The sequence below is a fragment of the Oncorhynchus masou genome, chromosome 10, assembly GCF_036934945.1.
Source record: "Oncorhynchus masou masou isolate Uvic2021 chromosome 10, UVic_Omas_1.1, whole genome shotgun sequence".
NCBI classification, from domain to species: Eukaryota; Metazoa; Chordata; class Actinopteri; order Salmoniformes; family Salmonidae; genus Oncorhynchus; species Oncorhynchus masou.
The window spans coordinates 37,940,219-37,964,535 of NC_088221.1; the positions used below are offsets into that span (position 1 = coordinate 37,940,219).

The 24,317-nt window shown below is 43.9% G+C and overlaps 1 protein-coding gene across 1 annotated transcript in view; it reads left to right on the forward strand.

Annotated features, from left to right (window-relative positions):
- LOC135547585 (solute carrier family 49 member 4 homolog) overlaps positions 1–22,628 on the forward strand; it is an 82,064-nt gene extending 59,436 nt beyond the window's left edge. The window contains exons 8-9 of the mRNA XM_064976712.1: positions 5,043–5,225; positions 20,439–22,628. Coding sequence (XP_064832784.1) covers positions 5,043–5,225; positions 20,439–20,554 — 299 coding nt within the window. The 3' untranslated portion in view covers positions 20,555–22,628. The remainder of the gene's footprint in view (positions 1–5,042; positions 5,226–20,438) is intronic.
- The last annotated feature ends 1,689 nt before the right edge of the window (positions 22,629–24,317 follow it).

Here is a 24,317-nt window from a genome sequence, read left to right on the forward strand (position 1 = left end):
TTTCTAATACATTATTTGGCTGCAAGATGCGAGTCTAATGACAATTTGAAAATAGTTGAATGAAATGCATGAGCTCTGCTTTGTTTTTTACACAGGCTGTACACTCTCCATCAGTCTCTCACTCACAGCTTGACAAGCACTTGATAATGCCACAAATTTCCCAGCGGCAAATATATAACTCACAAGTGATAGGCTAATATTGTCACCCATCAGACTATTCTTGATTTAATCTGGTCTTTACATAAATAAATGTCATCTATGCACTTAAATAGCGAATAGAGGACGCCTTTCCCATAGTTCTTTTTCATGCCAGACAGGTAGGCTATACTCCTGTTGTTAAGAGAAGCAATGTGCTTAATATTAGGAAGGTTGAGAAATATATATATATATATATATATATATATATATATATATATATATATATATATATATATATAGTACTATAGAAAGCTGGTGGGATCCTCTTCTTTTTAATAGAGGTCATCACTCTGTTTTCTCACTCAATTGTATAGCCTATAGAAATGTTGTGCAACATGAGCTCATGGGTTCTCATGTTGTGCAACATTTCTATAGGCTATACAATTGAAGTGTTTGATTAGAGTTTCAATCACATTTGCATTGATGTCAGAGTGATTAGAGGGACAATATAGTGCTGAGTACCAGGCAGTTAGCATGTTTGGTAGGCTACTAATGATGATCAGCAGCATCAGAGCTTGGAGAAGCCTAATTATCGTGATTAAACGGTCACATCGATTTTGACTGCCGCCATGACTCGTTTCTGCCGGTGTGGTGGTAATACGGTCACCGTAAAAGCCCTAAGAAAAGAGGACTAAAATATTATCATGGAGCAGAGCCATACTTCCTCTAATAAAGGGATCAACTAGCCACAACCTGGGAGCAACGGATGTAGTGGAGGAACAGAGCAGCGCTGGTTGACACCAGCCGTTTGATTGTGTTTGATACCAGCCGGTCATTAGAGCAGGACGGGGGTGGTAGAACAAAGGGCAGAGAGGATATTCACTGATGCCTGTGTCGCCGGTGCCGTGGTGTCGCCTCAGTTCCTCTGTGGCGGCAGACAGGCAGGCAGAGAGGCTGGCAGACAGACAGACAGGCAGATAGACAGGCAGGCAGATTGGCTGGCTCGGTCCTCACAGACAGCGTGTGATTAAGAGCGGTGCTGGGTAATGGGGAGTTGATTTGACCCAATCTGCAGTGATAAAGGAGGCGGCCGTGGAGAAAACTGAGAGCCATGCTCTGCATCCCAAATGGCACCTTATTCTCTATATAGTGTACTACCATAGGGTTCTGGTCAAAAGTAGAACACTATATAGAGAATAGGGTGCCAATTGGGACACAAACATGCTCTGCTCCATGGTGATGGCTTAATCCGCTCACCCACCCCAGGGCCCCAGGGCTCAGCCTCAGAGCAGCTGAGACCTTGATCAGTGGCCAAGGCACACAAGCATGAACACACGCGCGCACACTACCGTTCAAAAGTTTGGGGTCACTTAGAAATGTCCTTGTTTTTGAAAGAAAAGCAATTTTTTGTCAAATTAATCAGAAATACAGTGTAGGCATTGTTAATGTTGTAAATGATTATTGTTGCTGGAAACGGCTGATTTAAAAAAAAACAACATTTTGTTACGGAATAAAGCTCATCCTGATCTCTTCACTGTTGATGTTGAGACTGGTGTTTTGGAACACAGGAGTGATGGTTGCTGATGATGGCCTCTTCACTGTTGATGTTGAGACTGGTGTTTTGGAACACAGGAGTGATGGTTGCTGATGATGGCCTCTTCACTGTTGATGTTGAGACTGGTGTTTTGGAACACAGGAGTGATGGTTGCTGATGGTTGCTGATGATGGCCTCTTCACTGTTGATGTTGAGACTGGTGTTTTGGAACACAGGAGTGATGGTTGCTGATGATGGCCTCTTCACTGTTGATGTTGAGACTGGTGTTTTGGAACACAGGAGTGATGGTTGCTGATGATGGCCTCTTCACTGTTGATGTTGAGACTGGTGTTTTGGAACACAGGAGTGATGGTTGCTGATGATGGCCTCTTCACTGTTGATGTTGAGACTGGTGTTTTGGAACACAGGAGTGATGGTTGCTGATGATGGCCTCTTCACTGTTGATGTTGAGACTGGTGTTTTGGAACACAGGAGTGATGGTTGCTGATGATGGCCTCTTCACTGTTGATGTTGAGACTGGTGTTTTGGAACACAGGAGTGATGGTTGCTGATGATGGCCTCTTCACTGTTGATGTTGAGACTGGTGTTTTGGAACACAGGAGTGATGGTTGCTGATGATGGCCTCTTCACTGTTGATGTTGAGACTGGTGTTTTGGAACACAGGAGTGATGGTTGCTGATAATGCGCCTCTGTACGCCTATGTAGATATTCCATTAAAAATCTGCCGTTTCCAGCTATAGTAGTCATTTACAACATTAACAATGTCTGCACTGTATTTCTGATAAATTTTAGGTTATTTTAAAGGACAAAACATTTGCTTTTCTTTCATAAACAAGGAAATTTCTATGTGACCCCAAACTTTTGAACGGTAGTGTCTTTCCACATGCGCACACACACACCATGTGTAAGCATGTGGACACACACACTAGATGAGACGCATTCACTCTCTCATACACACAAGCTCACATGTGCAACCGCACATTACAGTGGCGGAAGGTGCCATTTAAGATGAGGGAGGACAATTTTAATTTTTATTAAAAAATGTATGAGCATGGCCTTATTTCTATTACAGCATGTTGGATGACTCATTCATATTCCATTCACCTTGTTCAATGTAACATCGATAGGTTTAGGCAACTACATGATACTCATATTTTCCCTATACCCTATACCTAGCTTCAAATAAAAGTTTAGAACTTAGGTGCACAGTTCAAGAAACTAACCTGTACCCCTGCACATTGACTTGGTACTGGTACCCCCTGTATATAGCCTCGTTTTTGTTATTTTATTGTGTTACTTTTTTAGTAACTTTAGTTTATTTAGTAAATATTTCTTAACTCTGCATTGTTGGTTAAGGGCTTGTAAGTAAGCATTTCACGGTAAGGCCTACACCTCTTGTATTCGGCGCATGTGACAAATACAATTTGATTTGATTGATTTGACACCTTCAATAACGCCTTGCACACTCTTGCTTGCATTTAGCTGATCTGGGGTGTAATCATTAGTCTAAACAGTTGCAAAACATTTACTAAACAACTGTTTCTATTGGACAAATTCAGGTAGGTGTCACGTCCTGACCTTAGTTCCTTTGTTATGTTTCTTGTTTAGGTTGGTCAGGGCGTGAGTTGGGGTGGGCATTCTCTGTGTTGTTTTGGTTTTCTATGTGTTTTGCCTGGTATGGTTCTCAATCAGAGGCAGCTGTCAATCGTTATCTCTGATTGAGAATCATACTTGGGTAGCCTGTTTTTCCCACTTGATTTGTGGGTAGTTGTTTTGTGTGTTTGCACCTTACAGGACTGTTTCGTTCACTCTCTTTGTTGTTTTGTTATTCAGTGTATTTATTAAATATTAACATGGACACATACCACGCTGCACATTGGTCCGATCTTGACTACTCTTCCTCAGATGACGAGGAGAACCGTTACAGTAGGTCCCTCCCCGTTTCGTTCCATTTGCCTCCGTTTAAGAAACCTTTTACAAAAGAATCGGTGCAATGAATACACCCCTAATCACCCGCACACTCAGTTCATTATCATAGCAGCGACATACAGCATCAGCACTTTGCTCGTTGTATAATTCCTTCTCTCATCAACGCGCTCGCCGCCTCTAACCTTTTCCCTTTGCTTATGAACTTTAGTGCACAACACAACAGCTGTCTGTGACCAGGCACAAAAACCTATCCAAGCCAAACCCTCACACCATAAACGTTTACCTCTACACGTTTACCTCTACACATGTCATTGTGACCATATAACATAACATTGTCAATAAACTAGAACTAATGCGTTAGTAAACTCACAATCCAATCGATATGTAAAGTCCTGTGTACGATGTACAACAAACTATTGTCTTTCTCTCTCTTTGAGTCAGCTACTCACCATATTTTATGCACTGCTGTGCTAGCTAGCTGTAGCTTATGCTTTCAGTACAAGATTCATTCTCTGGTTGGACAACATGTCAATTCACACTGCAAGAGTTCTGATAGGTTGGAGGACGTCCTCTGGAAGTTGTCATAATTACTGTGTAAGTTTATTGAAGGGGGTGAGAACCATGAGCCTCTTAGGTTTTGTATTGAAGTCTATGTACCCAGAGGAGGACAGAAACTAGCTGTCTCCGGCTACACCATGGTGCTACCCTACAGAGTGCTGTTGAGGCTGCTGTAGACCTTCATTGCAAAACAGTGTGTTTTAATCAATTATTTGGTGACGTGAATATATGTAGTATAGTTTTATCCTAAAAAAAAAGATAACATTTTTAAAGTTTCACTTTTATTTTTATGAAATTCACTGAGAAGGATGGTCCTCCACTGACACACACACACACACACACACACACACACACACACACACACACACTTGGGACATTGGCCAGCACTAACTAACACAATTTGCCTTTTGCGTTGGTACAGAAACATCCCTCTGTGCCCTGAGAATAACTAAATGTAGTCAATCTCATGAAAAGACCCAGACAGGCTGCACAGCAGGGTTTTTGCCTGTGGTCTATTCTCTATCCAATACCCACTGTTAAACCACCATTGACTTAGCTGGAATGACATTATGAGTGATCTTTGACACCTGTAGGAATCCGGAGGCCGGTATTTGTTCTCATGGAGACACTGTTCTCACGGTCTCGCTAGACTAGTGTAATTTCACACTAGTTATAGTGCCATATCTAATGCACTCTGTGAACTGTTGATGTAAAAAGGTATTTTTAAGTCTCATTTTATTGATTCATTGATTTAACACACACAATGACTCCCTGTCCTCTGCTTTATACAATGTGATTTTTGATTGATTTACTGATCGATTCATTGATTAATTAACCCTCCGCCCCTCTGTCCTCCCCTCAGCCACCCTGTACACCTCCTGTATTGTATTGGGCATCTTCATCAACAGTAGCGTGCCCATCTTCTTTGAGCTCTTAATCGAGACCGTGTACCCCGTGCCCGAGGGCATCACCTGCGGGGTGGTCACCTTCCTCGGTAACCTGGTCACTGGCTGCCTCCTCTTCTTCCTCACCTTCTACACCACAGGTAAGACCGACAGGCCGATCACAGGTACAACACAAGATAGAGAGAGAGAATTAAATGAGAGGAGACAGCCCTAGAGCAGCGGGTCAGATTCCAACCCAGATGAAGAGGTCTGTGCCATCCATCTCCACTGAGGAGCATTTAAAGAAATAGATAGATACATTAGCTTTTGAGACCTTTTAAGTTATAACATGTATTTTGATTTGAATCCAAAACACTGTTTTATCTCTCCCAGACTGGCATTCATTGTCTGAATCTTGCGGAACTTCATATGAAATATGTAAGCACAGCATAAAACAGAAACGACAGAATATCTCTTCCTGGTTGGAACAGAAGCAGGTCGGGAGCCTGTAGTGGAGCCAAACCATCATACCTCCTCTTTGTGTGTTCATCCTCAATGGCACCCTATTTCCAATGGGCCCTGGTCAAATGTAGTGCTCTATTGAGGGAATAGGGTGCCATTTGGGAAGAAACCTCTGTTTCTCTCCCCTTTTAGCTGAGCTCCTTTCTGTTTGCAGAGCTCCTCTGGCTGATTAACCTTCACAGTAAGGTCAAACGCATCACAAAGCCAATCAGGTGGAATGATGAATAATGCTTAGAGAAACTTGACAGCATTCCCCTCTCAAACACTCTGGAGTAAATAGATAGAATATACTGTATACATATTTATACATACTGCATTTGTATTCATGAGATTCACACACACACACACACATGCACACAAACACATACTCACACACACACTCTCACACAAACACACACACTGGCAAGTCCCCCTGGTGGTAAACTGTATGAACTGACAGATACAGCTGTTGCCTGACAACTACATTCTGTCATGATTTACTAACTGGCTGGTCCCTCAGAGTACAGGTGGTGGATAGTCAGTCCTTAATTAGGGTGGCCACCTTGGACCAGAGGCTCTTTCTCCACTAACAAAGCTGACACCCGGACAGTGCATGTTCACCTATTTGACTGTGAGTGTTCCTGCTCCACCCAGCAACAAGCAGAAAGGGATTCAGGAGATTCGACAGGTCAGGCAGCAGAAGCAGAAGCCAGGTGCTGATGAATAAACATTAGTTTAGGGACCTTTACACTGTGATTCTAATCACTAGCGATATGTGTACAGTTTCCTCAGACTGGAGCGAGCTAGTGATTAATCATGAATTACCCATCAGTATAGATACATGCTTTCCAAATTGTACACTATCCTCTTCATAGTGCAATATTTTTGACCAGGGCCCATAGCGCTCTGGTCAAAAGTAGTGCACTATATTAGGGAATAGGGTGCTGTTTAGGACACAGAAGCTGTGTCATGTGGACAGCCAGGTGGTGTCAGATAGAGATGTCTGTAGTGTAGGATCAGGAAACTGATACAGGCCTCATAAAGTATACATTTTCCCCCTTCTAGTCGGTGGTGGTGAATGATAGCCTGCTGGATGTGTACAGAGGGGTTTGTTTGTGTACTGGAGACTGAGGACCCATGTGGTCAGAACTGAGAAGGGAACAGTGTTGGCAGCTTCCTCTCTCCCTCTGACACCCAGGAAGATTCAACCGAGATTAGAGCGCTTTGGCACAGCTTTAGCTTTTCAAATCTGACCTTGTTGCGGTCACAGAGAGTAGTGTGGTTTGTTACCCATTGGTCTCACTCGCTCTCTCTCTCTTCTGTTCTGCTCTGAGTGATGCTCAGAGGCTATACCCAGCTGAGGCTGGTCTAAGATCTGTAATTATGGCCCCAGACATCTTGAGTAGCACACTTATGTGGTATTCCTGTGTGGACTGCACACTCTTAACGACTGCCAGCAGCTCAGACCTTTATAAATAGGGCAGTTGGTGTTCCTCAGGGCTGAGTGTCAGGACCAATTCATATGATATTTACAAGTCTCTAGGAATGTAGAGCCCATTGGTTTAGATACTAGTTGAGATACTAATAACTACAGCTAAATCCAACTAGTTCCTGTTGATGAATCATTGGGGATGAACTGAGGAGAATATACACCACTAACAGTATGATGAAGCTCCAATATTTTCTCTCCTACCTGTAATTCATCTTTCATTAATTTCAGTTTATAACCGTAATTGATGTGACAGATATGTTGGTGTGGAATTAAAGCTGAACTCCATATAAATCTTAGCCTTTTCAAAATCCTCCCCATTCCCTCCTATATTTGGCAAATTGGCAACCTCAGCCTCAAGGATGTTCATTTTTTGGCTACGGTTTTATAAAGAAGTTATACATTTGTAAATGTATTAAATGTCTATTTTAATATCACCTTAGTGGGTCCCAACAGTCTTCTATCCCAGCAGAGTATTTTGTCCAAAATGGCACCCTATTCCTATTATGTAGTGCACTACTTTTGACCAGAGCCACTATATAGGACATAGGGTACCATTTGGGAAGCAGTTGAGCCTAATCCCCAAGGTCACTTAACCACCGAGTCTGTCTGAAAACATGAATGGAGACAACACTGGCTATATGAATACATACTGCTACAGTTGTTGGTACTTTAGAGTTCATCTCCTCGTTGTTTATGTGATTTAACTATGGAGTGGTGGGTGGAATAGAGAACAGGGAGCCGTATTGTTGAGCATCAAAGACTCCTCGTCTATGTGGAGGAGTTAGGGCTTGTGTGGTGTAGGCGGCAATATTGGTTGCTTTTGTTGTCAAGACTTCAACACGGGAAACAGAAATAATTCACAGAGCTGAAATAATTGCCACTCTTCTGTTTTCTTCAAACTTTATTTTGCAAACTTTGCCAAATTTGTCTGAAGTACAAAACTATGAGATTAATAATATGTTCTTTGGTGACATACAGTTGAAGTCGGACGTTTACATACACCTTAGCCAAATACATTGAAACTCATTTTTTTTTTTTTTTTTTTTAAACATTTAATCCTATTAAAATTTCACTGTCCTAGGTCAATTAGGATCACCACTTTGTTTTAAAAATGTGAAATGTCAGAATAATAGTATAGAGAATGATTTATTTCAGCTTTTAATTATTTTGTCACATTCCCAGTGCGTCAGAAGTTTATATACACTCAATTTGTATTTGGTAGCATTGCATTTAAATTGTTTAACTTGGGTCAAATGTTTCGGGTAGCCTTCCACAGGCTTCCCACAATAAGTTGAGTGAATTTTGGCCCATTCCTTCTGACAGAGTCCGGTTTGTAGGCCTCCTTGCTCGCACACGCTTTTTCAGTTCTGCCCACACATGCTCTATAGGACTGAGGTCAGGGCTTCGAGATGGCCACTCCAATACCTTGACTTTGTTGTACTTAAGCCATTTTGCCACAACTTTGGAAGTATGTATGGGGTCATTGTCCATTTGGAAGACCCATTTGCGACCAAGCTTTAACATCCTGATTGATATCTTGATGTTGCTTCAATATATCCACATCATTTCCCTCCTCATGTTGCCATCTATTTTGTGAAGTGCACCAGTCCCACCTGCAGCAAAGCACCCCCACAACATGATGCTGCCACCCCCGTGCTTCACGGTTGACATGGTGTTCTTGGGCTTGCAAGCCTCCCCCTTTTTCCTCCAAACATAACGATGGTCATTATTGCCAAACAGTTTTATTTTTGTTTCATCAGGCCAGAGGACATTTCTCCAAAAAAGTACGATCTTTGTCCCATGTGTATTTGCAAACCATAGTCTGTTTTTTTTATTGCGGTTTTGGAGCAGCGGCTTCTTCCTTGCTGAGCGGCCTTTCAGGACTCATTTTACTGTGGATATAGATACTTTTGTACATGTTTCTTCCAGCATCTTCACAAGGTCCTTTGCTGTTGTTCTGGGATTGATTTGCACTTTTCGCACCAAAATACGTTCATGTCAAGGAGACAGAATGCGTCTCCTTCCTGAGCGGTATGACAGCTGCGTCATCCCATAGTGTTTATACCTGCATACTATTGTTTGTACAGATGAACCTGGTACCTTCAGGTGTTTGGAAATTGCTCCCAAGGATGGACCAGACTTGTGGAGGTCTACCATTTTTTTCTGAGGTCTTGGCTTATTTCTTTTGATTTTCCCATGACGTCAAGCAAAGAGGCACTGAGTTTGAAGGTAGGCCTTGAAATACATCCACAGGTACACCTCCAATTGACTCAAACTATGTCAATTAGCTGATCAGAAGCTTCTAAAGCCATTACATAATTTTCTGGAATTTTCCAAGAGGTTTGACTGCAAAGTTAACTTAGTGTATGTAAACTTCTGACCCACTGGAATTGTGATAAAGTGAATTATAAGTGTAATAATCTCTCTGTAAACAATTGTTGGAACAATTACTTGTGTCTTGCGCAAAGTAGATGTCCTGACCAACTTGCCAAAACTATAGTTTGTTAACCAGACATTTGTGGAGTGGTTGAAAAACGAGTTTTAATGACTCCAACCTAAGTGTATGGAAAGTTCCGACTTCAACTGTATCTGGAATCTGTAACTTTTAGTGAGTGTTATGGAGGCAGCTCCGTGGAGAGCCATGTTGATCCATAACAATGATTTTGTTTTGCAGTTGCTCTTTCATTTCTGGGATGTTTTTGAATGCTTGTGGTGGGAACAGTTGATACTATAATTACACCTCCTATTTGAAATACACACAGTCATATTAAATGACACAACAGTCTCAATGTCTTCCCACCAAGTCTAAATATTCTGATAGTAATAGAAAGTAATTATTCTAATTTTGTTTCATTGAACGTTTAATGATTTCATTTCGATTAGTTAAGTCATATCAGACAAATGTCAGCCAGCTTCATTCCCCTTTCCCCTAAAAGACTCAAACTGAGGAAAGTGAGAATGTGAGGAATAAATCGGTCTCAAACGTGACGTCCATTTTAAACGCACCAGCATCATTGGCCACAGTTAGGAATAATTGCGGCAGCAATAAGTGACTTCTGCTCGCGACTCAGCCTCTGTGCGTGTGTGAGTTTTGTGTGTGTGCTCGGGACTCAGCCTCTGTGCGTGTGAATTTGTGTGTGTGTGCTCGCGACTCAGCCTCTGCGTGTGTGTGAGTTTGTGTGTGTGTGCTCGCGACTCAGCCTCTGTGGGTGTGTGAGTTTGTGTGTGTGTGTGCTCGCGACTCAGCCTCTGTGCGTGTGTGAGTTTGTGTGTGTGTGCTCGCGACTCAGCCTCTATGCGTGTGTGAGTTTGTGTGTGTGTGCTCGGGACTCAGCCTCTGTGCGTGTGTGAGTTTGTGTGTGTGTGCTCGCGACTCAGCCTCTGTGCGTGTGTGAGTTTGTGTGTGTGTGTGCTCGGGACTCAGCCTTTGTGCGTGTGTGCGTTTGCGTGTGTGTGCTCGCGACTCAGCCTCTGTGCGTGTGTGAGTTTGTGTGTGTGTGCTCGGGACTCAGCTTCTGTGCGTGTGTGAGTTTGCGTGTGTGTGCTCGCGACTCAGCCTCCGTGCGTGTGTGAGTTTTGTGTGTGTGTGCTCGCGACTCAGCCTCTGTGCGTGTGTGAGTTTGTGTGTGTGTGCTCGCGACTCAGCCTCTGTGCGTGTGAATTTGTGTGTGTGTGCTCGCGACTCAGCCTCTGCGTGTGTGTGAGTTTGTGTGTGTGCTCGCGACTCAGCCTCTGTGGGTGTGTGAGTTTGTGTGTGTGTGTGCTCGCGACTCAGCCTCTGTGCGTGTGTGAGTTTGTGTGTGTGTGCTCGCGACTCAGCCTCTGTGCGTGTGTGAGTTTGTGTGTGTGTGTGCTCGGGACTCAGCCTTTGTGCATGTGTGAGTTTGTGTGTGTGTGCTCGCGACTCAGCCTCTGTGCGTGTGTGAGTTTGTGTGTGTGTGCTCGGGACTCAGCTTCTGTGCGTGTGTGAGTTTGCGTGTGTGTGCTCGCGACTCAGCCTCTGCGTGTGTGAGTTTGTGTGTGTGTGCTCGGGACTCAGCCTCTGTGCGTGTGTGAGTTTGCGTGTGTGTGCTCGCGACTCAGCCTCTGTGCGTGTGTGAGTTTGCGTGTGTGTGCTCGCGACTCAGCCTCTGTGCGTGTGAGAGTTTGCGTGTGTTTGCTCGCGACTCAGCCTCTGCGCGTGTGTGAGTTTGCGTGTGTGTGCTCGCGACTCAGCCTCTGTGCGTGTGTGAGTTTGTGTGTGTGTGCTCGCGATTCTGCCTCTGCGTGTGTGGGTTTGTGTATGTGTGCTCGCGACTCAGCCTCTGCGTGTGTGAGTTTGTGTGTGTGTGTGCTCGCGACTCAGCCTCTGTGCGTGTGTGAGTTTGTGTGTGTGTGCTCGCGAATCAGCCTCTGCGTGTGTGTGTGCTCGCGACTCAGCCTCTGTGCGTGTGTGAGTTTGTGTGTGTGTGCTCGCGACTCAGCCTCTGTGCGTGTGTGAGTTTGTGTGTGTGTGCTCGCGACTCAGCCTCTGCGTGTGTGAATTTGCGTGTGTGAGCTCGCGACTCAGCCTCTGCGTGTGTGAGTTTGCGTGTGTGTGCTCGCGACTCAGCCTCTGCGCGTGTGTGAGTTTGCGTGTGTGTGCTCACGACTCAGCCTCTGTGCGTGTGTGAGTTTGTGTGTGTGTGCTCGCGATTCAGCCTCTGCGTGTGTGAGTTTGTGTGTGTGTGCTCGCGACTCAGCCTCTGTGCGTGTGTGAGTTTGTGTGTGTGTGCTTGCGACTCAGCCTCTGTGCGTGTGTGAGTTTGTGTGTGTGCTTGCGACTCAGCCTCTGTGTGTGTGAGTTTGTGTGTGTGTGCTCGCGACTCAGCCTCTGTGCGTGTGTGAGTTTGTGTGTGTGTGCTCGCGACTCAGCATCTGCGTGTGTGAGTTTGCGTGTGTGTGCGTAACTCTGTGGCGGCCATGAAATTGTGTCAGCTATTGTCATGCAAATACATGCTTGTCTCGTGATAATTGACTGTTAATTAACATTAACACATTTAGCATTTCCAGGCCTCCACACATACAAGCTGCGTACAGGCTGCTGATGCGTGCCTTTGGAACATCTACATTTCAAAAAGTTAAATAAATCCATTTAATGTACACCGTCACAATAAATCCAGTTAATGTACACGTCACAATAAATCCATTTAATGTACACCATCACAATAAATCTATTTAATGTACACATCACAATAAATCCATTTAATGTACACATCACAATAAATCCATTTAATGTACACCATCACAATAAATCCATTTAATGTACACCATCACAATAAATCCATTTAATGTACACCATCACAATAAATCCATTTAATGTACACCATCACAATAAATCCATTTAATGTACACCATCACAATAAATCCATTTTACACCATGTACAATAAATCCATTTAATGTACACCGTCACAATAAATCCATTTTTACACCGTCACAATAAATCCATTTAATGTACACCGTCACAATAAATCCATTTAATGTACACCATCACAATAAATCCATTTAATGTACACCGTCAATAAATCCATTTAATGTACACCGTCACAATAAATCCATTTAATGTACACCGTCACAATAAATCCATTTAATGTACACCGTCACAATAAATCCATTTAATGTACACCATCACAATAAATCCATTTAATGTACACCGTCACAATAAATCCATTTAATGTACACCGTCACAATAAATCCATTTAATGTACACCGTCACAATAAATCCATTTAATGTACACCATCACAATAAATCCATTTAATGTACACTGTCACAATAAATACATTTAATGTACACCATCACAATAAATCCATTTAATGTACACCGTCACAATAAATCCATGATTTATTTTAGTCAGTTCTAAAGAAACATTATGATATAAAGAAAAATGTATTTCAGAAGAACAGAATATGAGTTGGCCAACTGTATGTTATCTGGCTAAGTGCCATTCCATAGTCTGTAGGCTTGTTCATTTAGCAGACAAGATATGCTTATAAGTCCCAAGCCATTATTTTATATTAGATGATTTTATAGTAAGAACAATATAATTGAACTTACTGAATACAATAGAAAGGATATTTTTCCCATTCCAGAGCGAGTGTGCATATGAAGTGGCTATGTTGAGGGTAAAAGTGATCATTTGAAACAAATCCTATACTCTAGATTTAGAGTTATTTGGAAACTTTATGATACAAACCTTAGAATGTCTTAGAAATCAAAACATACAGTAAGTTTGGACACAACTACTCATTCAAGGGTTTTTCTTATTTTTTTAAACTATTTTCTACATTGTAGAATAATAGGGAAGACATCAAAACTATGAAATAACACATATGGAATCATGTAGTAACCAAAAAAGTGTTACACAAATCAAAATATATTTGAGATTCTTCAAAGTAGCCGCCCTTTGCCTTGATGACAGCTTTGCACACTCTTGGCATTCTCTAAATACATGAATAAAGAAAAGACCCTGGAATGAGTGGGTGTGTCCAAACGTTTGACTGGTGCTGTATGTGGGCTGCACTAGGGGCTATTGATTTGAGAAAGTCACACAAAAAACTTGCACTCCTTTCCTCAAACTACACACGCTGTTTTCTCATCAAGCCATAATATTTTCACCCATCAGACTATTCTCAATTTAATTTGTCATAACTAATAATTATTGAATGAGCAGAAACATGTCATCCGTATGCACTGGAATGGCGAATAGAGGCCATTTCCACACAGTTTGTTTTTCAATCATGCCGGGTAGGATACTCATGTTTTATAGCGGAGCTTGTGCTTAATATGAGCATCTGAGAAATAAATATAGTAGCAGCTGGGATCCTCTTTTTAGTGACAACCATCACACAGGATAGCATAAAGAAATGTCTGGTAGCACGCAGCCTCTCGCTGCGCGACAGGTGATATTCTGCCCACCCAACCTCTGTATGCCATGGGCTCTCCAACATTGTTCCTGCAGCTACCCAGTGCTTCATTTGGGAAACCAAGTGAAATCTATTCTGGAATGTCAATCTTAACATGTTTTCACAACAAAACATATTTAATTAAACTGTTGACAGCCCCTCTCTCTGCGCGCTCAATAAAGGAATGAAGGAGAGAGCGGAGGAGCTGGCAATGCATTGTGGTGAGATATTCTGTAGCTAAAGGTAATGTCAGCCTATTCATTAAATATATCAAAATCCCTGTTACTAGGCTATTCAAAATCAAATACAGTGGGCCTCCCTGTTACTAGGCACTGCATCACAGTGCTAGAGGTGTCACTAAAGACCCGGGTTCGATCCCAGGCTGTGTCGCAGCCGGCCGCGACCGGGAGACCCATGGGGCATTGCACAATTGGCCCAGCGTCGTACAGGTTAGGGAAGGGTTTGGCCGGCCAGGATGTCCTTGTCCCATTGCGCTCTAGCAACTCCTGGGTGGCGGACTGGACGCATGCTGACTTCGGTTGGCAGCTGTACGAGGTTTCCTCTGACACATTGGTGCGGCTGGCTTCCGGTTTAATTTGGAGACAATTAAACCGGACATTTTGAATCAGTTATTTTTTGTCATATTTATTTTGCCATGCGTAATATGCTATGTATTGTATAACAGCACAATCATTATTTTAATTCCATTATTTTTTCGGGCTTGGGATCATAAATATGCCTATGTGCCTTTTTCCACTCATTTGGCGTCCCAGGAGGAGCTGGGACTCTACAAGGTGTGGAAAGAGTTCCACAGGGATGCTGACCCAAGTTGACTCCAATGCTTCCCACAGTTGTGTCAATAAACTCTAAAATGCATATGTGGTTTTGAAAGAATCATCACCTTAGAAAGCACTGTCCATTTAGTGTAATGTTTGAAACAACACCCACAATGACCATGTTTTCCACTCAGTTTCAACCTGTTTTCTTTCTTCAAATTGATAGATGGCAGTGAGGTGAGTTTTAAAAGCATGATACTGTTTTGATGATAAGTGTTTGATGTGATTTTCGATTGCATTTGCATTGATGTCAGAGTGGTTAGAGGGACAATGGAGCCCTGGCTACGAGGCCATTAGGACCTGATGGGGGGACAATAGAGCCCTGAATACCAGGCCATTAGGACCTGATGGAGAGACAATAGAGCCCTGAGTACCAGGCCATTAGTGACCAGACTGTCATTAGCGAGTTGGGTTCGACCAACACATATCCAGAATGCATAAAAGGAGATTACTGTGACTCAACAGTCATGGAATTTTACTGTGGTCGTGACTCATGACAGCCAGTGTGGCAGTAATACGATCACCACAACGTGCATAGGGTGAGGTGTCAGAGCTAAATAGCCGTCTGTGTCTGGCCTTGACGCACCCCCCCCAGTCCCCCGTGTCCCTGCTTTGTGTGCCAGCCTGTGGGTGTCTGCAGCTGTTTATGTTATTCCACTCCCTCCCGCTGGTGAGTGCTATTTATCAGCTTTTAGACCCTCACTTTTGAAATCGACAGCGACACAGACAGAAGGAGAAGAGAACACCTGCCTAATATTGAGTTGCAACCCCTCACCCCTTTTGCCCTCAGAACGACCTCAATTTGTCAGGAGCTGGGACTCTACAAGAGGTTGAGAGAGTTCCACAGGGATGCTGGCCCATGTTGACTTCAATGCTTCCCATAGTTGTGTCAAATTGGCTGGATGCCCTTTGGGTGGTGGACCAATCTTGATACACACAGGAAACTGTTGAGCGTGAAAAACCCAGCAGTTCTTGACACAAACTGGTGCACCTGGCACCTACTACCATACCCGTTCAAAATCTTTTGTCTTGCCCATTCACCCTCTGGCACACATACACAATCCATGTCTCAATGCTTAAGCATCCTTCTTTATCCTGTCTCCTCCCCTTCATCTACACTGATTTGAAGTAGATTTAACAAGTGACATCAATAAGGGATTATAGACTGACCCAGATAAATTCAGGTGAAAGCTATGTCATGGAAAGAGCAGGTGTTCCTAATGTTTTGTACACTCTGTGTAGAGCCAGAGGAAGAAGTGAAAACATAATTTAAATGGTCCTTTTTAACTGAGCACTGAGGTACTGGAGCTATGATAGCTTGTGAGGAATTGCATCGTCATCTCTCCCCAGAGTCTCTTTCATTATTACTATTCAGAAAGGGAAATTATGTCCACTCCTATTCCCCTTTGATTTGCTGTTCAAGAAACTCCAAATAGTTTTGCTTTCTCTCTTACTTTCCACACACTGCAGCCCTGCTACTCCTCACTGATGATGTCACTGGGACCATTGGCTGCTCTTGAGCCGGTTAGTCACTTCTTTACCACCAAATACCTGACTGGATTACCTGAGAGATTTGGTTGGTTGGTGGGCATACATAGACACATTAGCATTCATTCAGACTCCACACCAATTCACACATCTCTCCTCCCAACATCTCTCCTCCATCTCTGTTCTCTCTGTCTTCAGCTAAATGGATGAGTCTGGGTCAGGCAGGCTGTGGAGACAGAGCTGTCAGATAAACACAACTCCCCTAACTTCCCACACAACCAGGCAACAGGTTACTGATCTAACCTGATTAATGACTGTGCTACTTCAGGATGAAACATCTTCCACCTCATCATTTCTCTTAACTCTCTCCCTGTCCACTGAGCTCTGGACACAGATGTTCTCTCTCCCTGTCCACTGAGCTCTGGACACCGATGTTCTCTCTCCCTGTCCACTGAGCTCTGGACACAGATGTTCTCTCTCTCTGTCCACTGAGCTCTGGACTCACAGATGTTCTCTCTCTCTCTCTGTCCACTGAGCTCTGGACTCACAGATGTTCTCTCTCTCTCTGTCCACTGAGCTCTGGACACAGATGTTCTCTCTCTCTGTCCACTGAGCTCTGGACTCACAGATGTTCTCTCTCTCCCTGTCCACTGAGCTCTGGACTCACAGATGTTCTCTCTCTCCCTGTCCACTGAGCTCTGGACTCACAGATGTTCTCTCTCTCCCTGTCCACTGAGCTCTGGACACAGATGTTCTCTCTCTCTGTCCACTGAGCTCTGGACTCACAGATGTTCTCTCTCTCTCTGTCCACTGAGCTCTGGACTCACAGATGTTCTCTCTCTCTCTGTCCACTGAGCTCTGGACTCACAGATGTTCTCTCTCTCTCTCTGTCCACTGAGCTCTGGACTCACAGATGTTCTCTCTCTCTGTCCACTGAGCTCTGGGCCCACAGATGTTCTCTCTCTCTCTTTGTCCACTGAGCTCTGGACTCACATGTTCTCTCTCTCTCTCTGTCCACTGAGCTCTTGGCCCACAGATGTTCTCTCTCTCTGTCCACTGAGCTCTGGACTCACAGATGTTCTCTCTCTCTCTCTGTCCACTGAGCTCTGGACTCAGATGTTCTCTCTGTCCACTGAGCTCTGGACTCACAGATGTTCTCTCTCTCTCTCTGTCCACTGAGCTCTGGACTCACAGATGTTCTCTCTCTCTCTGTTCACTGAGCTCTGGGCCCCCAGATGTTCTGTCTCTCTCTGTCCACTGAGCTCTGGACTCACATATGTTCTCTCTCTCTCTGTCCACTGAGCTCTGGACTCACAGATGTTATCTCTCTCTCTCTGTCCACTGAGCTCTGGACTCACAGATGTTCTCTCTCTCCCTGTCCACTGAGCTCTGGACTCACAGATGTTCTCTCTCTCCCTGTCCACTGAGCTCTGGACTCACAGATGTTCTCTCTCTCCCTGTCCACTGAGCTCTGGACACAGATGTTCTCTCTCTCTGTCCACTGAGCTCTGGACACAGATGTTCTCTCTCTCTCTGTCCACTGAGCTCTGGACTCACAGATGTTCTCTCTCTCTCTGTCCACTGAGCTCTGGACTCACAGATGTTCTCTCTCTCTGTCCACTGAGCTCTGGACTCACAGATGTTCTCTCTCTCTGTCCACTGAGCTCTGGGCCCACAGATGTTCTCTCTCTCTCTTTGTCCACTGAGCTCTGGACTCACATGTTCTCTCTCTCTCTCTGTCCACTGAGCTCTGGGCCCCCAGATGTTCTGTCTCTCTCTGTCCACTGAGCTCTGGACTCACATATGTTCTCTCTCTCTCTGTCCACTGAGCTCTGGACTCACAGATGTTCTCTCTCTGTCCACTGAGCTCTGGACTCACATATGTTCTCTCTCTCTCTGTCCACTGATCTCTGGGCCCACAGATGTTCTCTCTCTGTCCACTGAGCTCTGGACTCACAGATGTTCTCTCTCTCTCTGTCCACTGAGCTCTGGACTCACAATGTTCTCTCTCTCTGTCCACTGAGCTCTGGACTCACAGATGTTCTCTCTCTCTCTGTCCACTGAGCTCTGGACTCACAGATGTTCTCTCTCTCTCTCTCTCTCTCTCTCTCTCTCTCTCTCTCTCTCTCTCTGTCCACTGAGCTCTGGACTCACAGATGTTCTCTCTCTCTCTGTCCACTGAGCTCTGGACTCACAGATGTTCTCTCTCTCTCTCTCTCTCTCTCTCTCTCTCTTTCTCTCTCTCTCTGTCCACTGAGCTCTGGACTCACAGATGTTCTTCTCTCTCTGTCCACTGAGCCCTGGACTCACAGATGTTCTCTCTCTCTCTGTCCACTGAGCTCTGGACTCACAGATGTTCTCTCTCTCTGTCCACTGAGCCCTGGACTCACAGATGTTCTCTCTCTCTCTGTCCACTGAGCCCTGGACTCACAGATGTTCTCTCTCTCTCTCTGTCCACTGAGCTCTGGACTCACAAATGTTCTCTCTCTCTCTGTCCACTGAGCCCTGGACTCACAGATGTTCTCTCTCTCTCTGTCCACTGAGCTCTGGACTCACAGATGTTCTCTCTCTCTCTGTCCACTGAGCCCTGGACTCACAGATGTTCTCTTTTCTCTCTCTCTGCTTTAGGAAGAGGCTCCAATGTTATTTTTCCCCGTAGTGGAGACACAATAAATGAAAGAATAAGCAAGAAAAAGTGTTCTTCCCCTTATCCCAAGGAGGAGCCGCCTCCTCTCTATCTCAGCCCTATGTCCCCTTCCCCTCTGAATGTTCTCTGGGTACCCCTGTAGGTGTAGGCAGCCACCATATGTGAAAGAATAAGCCAGAAAATGACAGCTTTGTTTATCCTGTGTGTGATGCACCCATGTCTCCTTCACCTTATCCTGGTGGCCTGCTGAATGCTTCCTGGCTGACTCACTCAGAGATTTGGTGGTGGGCCAAATCATAGAATTGACCCAAACAGGCCAAACAGCTGACCTAGCCTGATTCTCACTTTTTACCCATTGATTGAGCCGCTCACTTCAGGGGCAATTGATCAACTGTATTATTGGACTGGCCTTCTGAAATGAATGCTCTGCAGAGGGATTTTAAGATGTATGCTCTGCTTGGTCGCGGTGGCAGGTAACCTAGTGGTTAGAGCGTTGGGCCAGTAACTGAAAGGTTGCTGGATCGAATCCCCGAGCTGACAAGGTAAAAACCTGTCATTTTGCTCCTGAACTATGCAGTTAACCCACTGTTCCCCAGTAGCCCATCATTGAAAATAAGAATTTGTTCTTAACTGACTTGCGTAGTTTGATAAAATAAACATTTAGTCCCCAGGGGTCAGTGTGTTTTAATCTAATTTCTCTATATTTAGTACTACTGGTTCCTGCTGGTCCTTTATCAGGGCTCAGATAGCTGCTAGAGACCTTTCATCTTCTCCCGTATCAGGCCGTGTGGTTCCCCTCCTAGTGATGGGGATGCTGGGCACCACAATCACTATCTTTGTCTGTCTCTCTCTTTCTCTCAATCACACCTCTACATCATGTTAGAGGCCATGCCTAGTATTGTGCAGCTAACTATATCTGAGCAGGAGACCTATCGATGGTTTTCCTGGGGCAGCAACAGGAAGTAATGTGTGAGTCAAGATGTATGCTCTCTCCACCTGGCCTTCCATAACCCCTTCATTACAGGTCTGCTGAGCTCTACGCGAGGGCCACCTGAGCTTGAACAGGGAAACGGGGGAAATAAACTCTTTGAGATTCAAGTTTAGGTCAATGCTGCAGAAGAAAATGTGCTATTACTTACATAACTTACATTATTTAGATGCATGAAACAAAGTTCAGCTAATTCCTAAATCATTCACACTCTAGGTTATATTGTGTGATTAGGGCTTGTTTTGAGGTAATGGACATAAATAACTTCATCACGTTATACTATTGTATGTCATCGGTTTCTGTCATCGGTTTATACACAGTAACAAAGTCAATACTTGAACTAAGTGATTGGTTGTTTTTAACATCTGTTATAAAGAACAGTAGTGTACCGATGATGACTTGCCTGCAGTGTGTAGAGATACAGATGAGTGACCTTCAACAAAGATTTACCAACAAATAACGTTCCTTTTCCCCCTCTTCTCTTCTCACCGTCTCCTCAGATTTGTCGTGGCTGAACTGGTGTCTGACGGGCTCCTGTGCCTTCAGCCTGGTCCTCATCCTCTTCTTCAGGGAATCCTATGACCGCCTCTACCTCGACGTCTTCGTCTCAGTCTGACAGACAACACACAAACAAACTGACCCAAGAGGAAAACAAAGACTGGAACAGTGTTAAACACATTGCACAAAGAAGAGGAGAAAAATAAGCAATATAGGAAGTCCAACCTAGCCCCCTTTTTGACCTTTTATTAATTATAACTAACTGTAGTTGTAAATGTGTTATATGATGGTGGTCGTTGAGGCATTGTGATTTCCATGTAGCCAATGAGAAGAGCTGAAGAGCCAAGGGCCTCAAGACAGTTAGTCATTAATGTTAACTGTCTTGCTGGCCTGGTCCTCAGATGCAGCATCGTCTTTTTCTTTTTCGTAGTGTAAAGTTCAAATTACAGTTGAACCGTTTGTTTTTTTACCCGGTCATGGCATGATGAGGGACTGTTGTTGTTTACAGAAGTAATGTCTAAAGAGGCACTCTGTGGCAGGTGACCTGGCTGTTCTCTGGTTTTAATCAGGAAGGAGAGGCATGATTGGCTGAGGAGCTCTAGCAGCCAATCAACAGGCCCAACCGTGCCAGTCTATTCTAACAAGGGACCGCATAGCGTTTTTGTGTCACTCATAACTGCTGGTTATGAATGGCAGGGGGGAAACTGTCAAACTGAGCTGTTCTGCAAATGACCTGTGTACCTGTCGTTTAATAGTGACATATGAGCTCCCTTTTTTAACCCCCCCCCCCTCTGAATGAATATTATGCAAGACTGAAACCGTTCCTCCCCTCCTGCATTTATATATTTTAAAAATCCCCCTATTGAATTGATTGGTCCCTGCCAGTGTCGTGGGCCGTGATTGAATGAGCCCCATTGAGTGTCTCTCTCAGCATGCAAAGTCAGAACTCTCTCTGTGTATTTCGAGGCTCTGCTGTGCAGGTCTCATGGTGTAATGAGACGATCCGTTTTCATTAGCAGTTGATAATGAGGAAGTAGGAAGTAGCAGTTTCCCCATTGTGACCTTTCAGCTTTGTTAAAGAAACTGACTACAGGAGTCAGCCATTTTGTTTCCGAGTTGGTTATTATGTAGACATTTTAGAAGTTGTTCTCAAATGTTATTTTCTTAGTTTTTAGTTTGTTTTAATATGTGGGAGATTTTTTCCAATTTCAACTTGGCAATGCATTATTTTTTTTTACATATTCCTCAGTAGACATGTCTGTTATTATTCCAGATATTTATGTATTGAGGGATCAGAACACTAACACAGTTGACAACAGTAACAGACAAATACAGAGACTCTATAATGAAATATGGGAATACTGCTTTCTGTTGCCCAGCTGAGACGTGGCTGATTCTGTATGGAAATGTGGTAATGGAGCCACATAACATAACCAGGAAGCTGGTCTACATGTAATGCACAACGCTCACCGGCAGGGAGCGCTGTGCTGGGGACACTGACAAAATAGGGAGTGGTTCTGTTAGCAGCTCGTTCCCTGGCATGCATGGAGTTGGTGGTGATGCTTCCCACCAAATACAAAACAGACGCGTACACAGACGCTCAGAAAAGTGACATCCACGGAAAAGACAGGAACAACAAGGAACAAACTCGGCACAGAGTTTAGAGTGACAGGTCTAGCACACGCCCTGACCTTGTCACCTAATCACTCCTCCGCAAGGTGCGACTGGGAACTGACAACCTCTGTACAAGGGGCTGTATGGCAGAGAAACTGTCTGTGGAAAAAGTTTTCTTTGGGGTAGAAAAAAGTTTTCTTTGGGGTATAATGTATGTCCTAAAAAGCTTGCCTTTTATTTGCTCCTTGTTTTACATTTTTTACACTCTGTCTAGAGAAGTGTTATTTTTATTGTTACCATAGTGATAGAACACTTTGTTTTATCTCTATGCTCTTCACCTTCAATACCTTGTGACATGTTGCCTTAATTAGCTGTGATCTGTGCATCCTGCCCCCACCCACACTGTGTCGATGATGTAGTCTGTATGTGTACAGTAGTGAAACACACGTTTCCATTACACTGCTAATCATGAGTTCCTGGGTTGGGGGTATAGATGTTCTTATCCTTGTTCTGTGAAACCAAAAACTAATGTATGTGAGATTTTAAGCACCTTATTAAAAATACATTTTGAAAATACATATCCACTTCTCCTCCCCTTAATTTTCAGCTTCACAATTAACTGTAGTAATATTTCTCAATACTGTAGTTATGGAGGAACATAATGCTATGTTATTCTGGTTGTTCTGGCAGGGCTGTAGGAAATGTTAGTTCCCATTTCCAGTTAATGAAACAAATCAACATTTCCTCAGTGTTGTAAAGTCCATAAAGACCCCTATACCCCCTAGAACAGTGTTTCCCATGTCCAGTACCTCAGTAAAGGTTTTTGTTGTGACCCGGACAAGCACAAGTCTCATGGTTTGGATAAGCATTTGTTCGGGTGTGCCTTAGCCTGGATCAGAACACGGCATGCACAATGTTCATGACCCAGGGGATCAACTGGAATGTAATAGTACTCCAGCATTCGTCCTCACACTATCCTCTATGGCAGCGTTTCCCAAACCTGGTCCTTAGCCTCCCCAGGTGCACATCTTGTTTTTTTGCCCTAGCATTACACAGCTGATTCAAATCATCAAAGCTTGACGATGATTTGGTTATTTGAATCAGCTGTATCATGCTCGGGCACCGGTGGGGGAAACCCTGCTCCATGTCAGTCATACGCACAAGTATTTCGCTTTCAGGGTAGTTGGATTGCAGTTCATTGCAGCAGTGCAGAGAGCAAGAATAGTCTTGTACTGTACTGTAGTGTAGTTAGCTTAGAGGCAGTGCACTTACATTTAAAGACAATGTTCCCCGCTTTAGCGGAGACCTCAGTCATGGTAAACGCTACATATGTCGGCTCAATCGAAAATGACCTTTACATTTCTGTTGCAGAATCTGTAACGCTTCATCTTGACAGATTGAATAGAGCACGAACTCTTCTTACTTGTAAGTGGAAAGTTGATAAAAATAGAGCCACCGTGTTTTCTTGTCAGAGAGAGATAGGCAATGATACATACACTTTCAATTGTTCAGGATAACAAAACAACAATTGGCCTGTTTAACTGCTTTCAAAAGCAGTCAACAATTTCTTCCACTTGTTATGAATCCAGCCTTCGCCACCACAGATAGACTTGTCTTTGACACGCACATTTGTCTTTGTCATTGACGGCAGGTCTCTTGGGAGCAGAGCAGCCTGTTGGAAACAATAGTTTTCATTTTCTGACAAGCAATTTGGTGATTTTCTGTTTGGCTTTGTTCTCTCTGTCTGTCTTTTGTTTCCGCCGTTGTTGTTCCTCTGTCTGTCGTAGACTATGAGACTGAACGGATGCTGGTAGAAAATAGGCCTCCCTGTCTCTCCAGGTGACATTTTTATCTTTTCCATTCCAACTGCCACTCTTCACATCTCCATGCTGGGTTCCATTTAAATTGGTTGTTTTTTCTCAGGTTTTAGGAAGAAGACGGCTTTGCTTCCCTCCATTCTTGGCAGGCAGGCAATTCTCCTGTGCCTCAGTCTTCTTGGGACTTCCTTTGCTATGTGTCCTAACTGAAAACCCTGGATTATGAAAAATTGTCTGCACTTTCAAATGGCTCCTTTTTAAATGGTCTTATCTTATACATACTGTATTACTGGGCAGTAGTGTTGATTAGGAGGGATGGGTTTAGGGGCCGGAACTATGAGCTGCATGACAGCTGGATCCTAGTTGGAATATCCATCATGAGTGACTTTGAGGTGTACGCATGCACAAACACACACATGTGCACACACAAACACAAATGCACACACACAC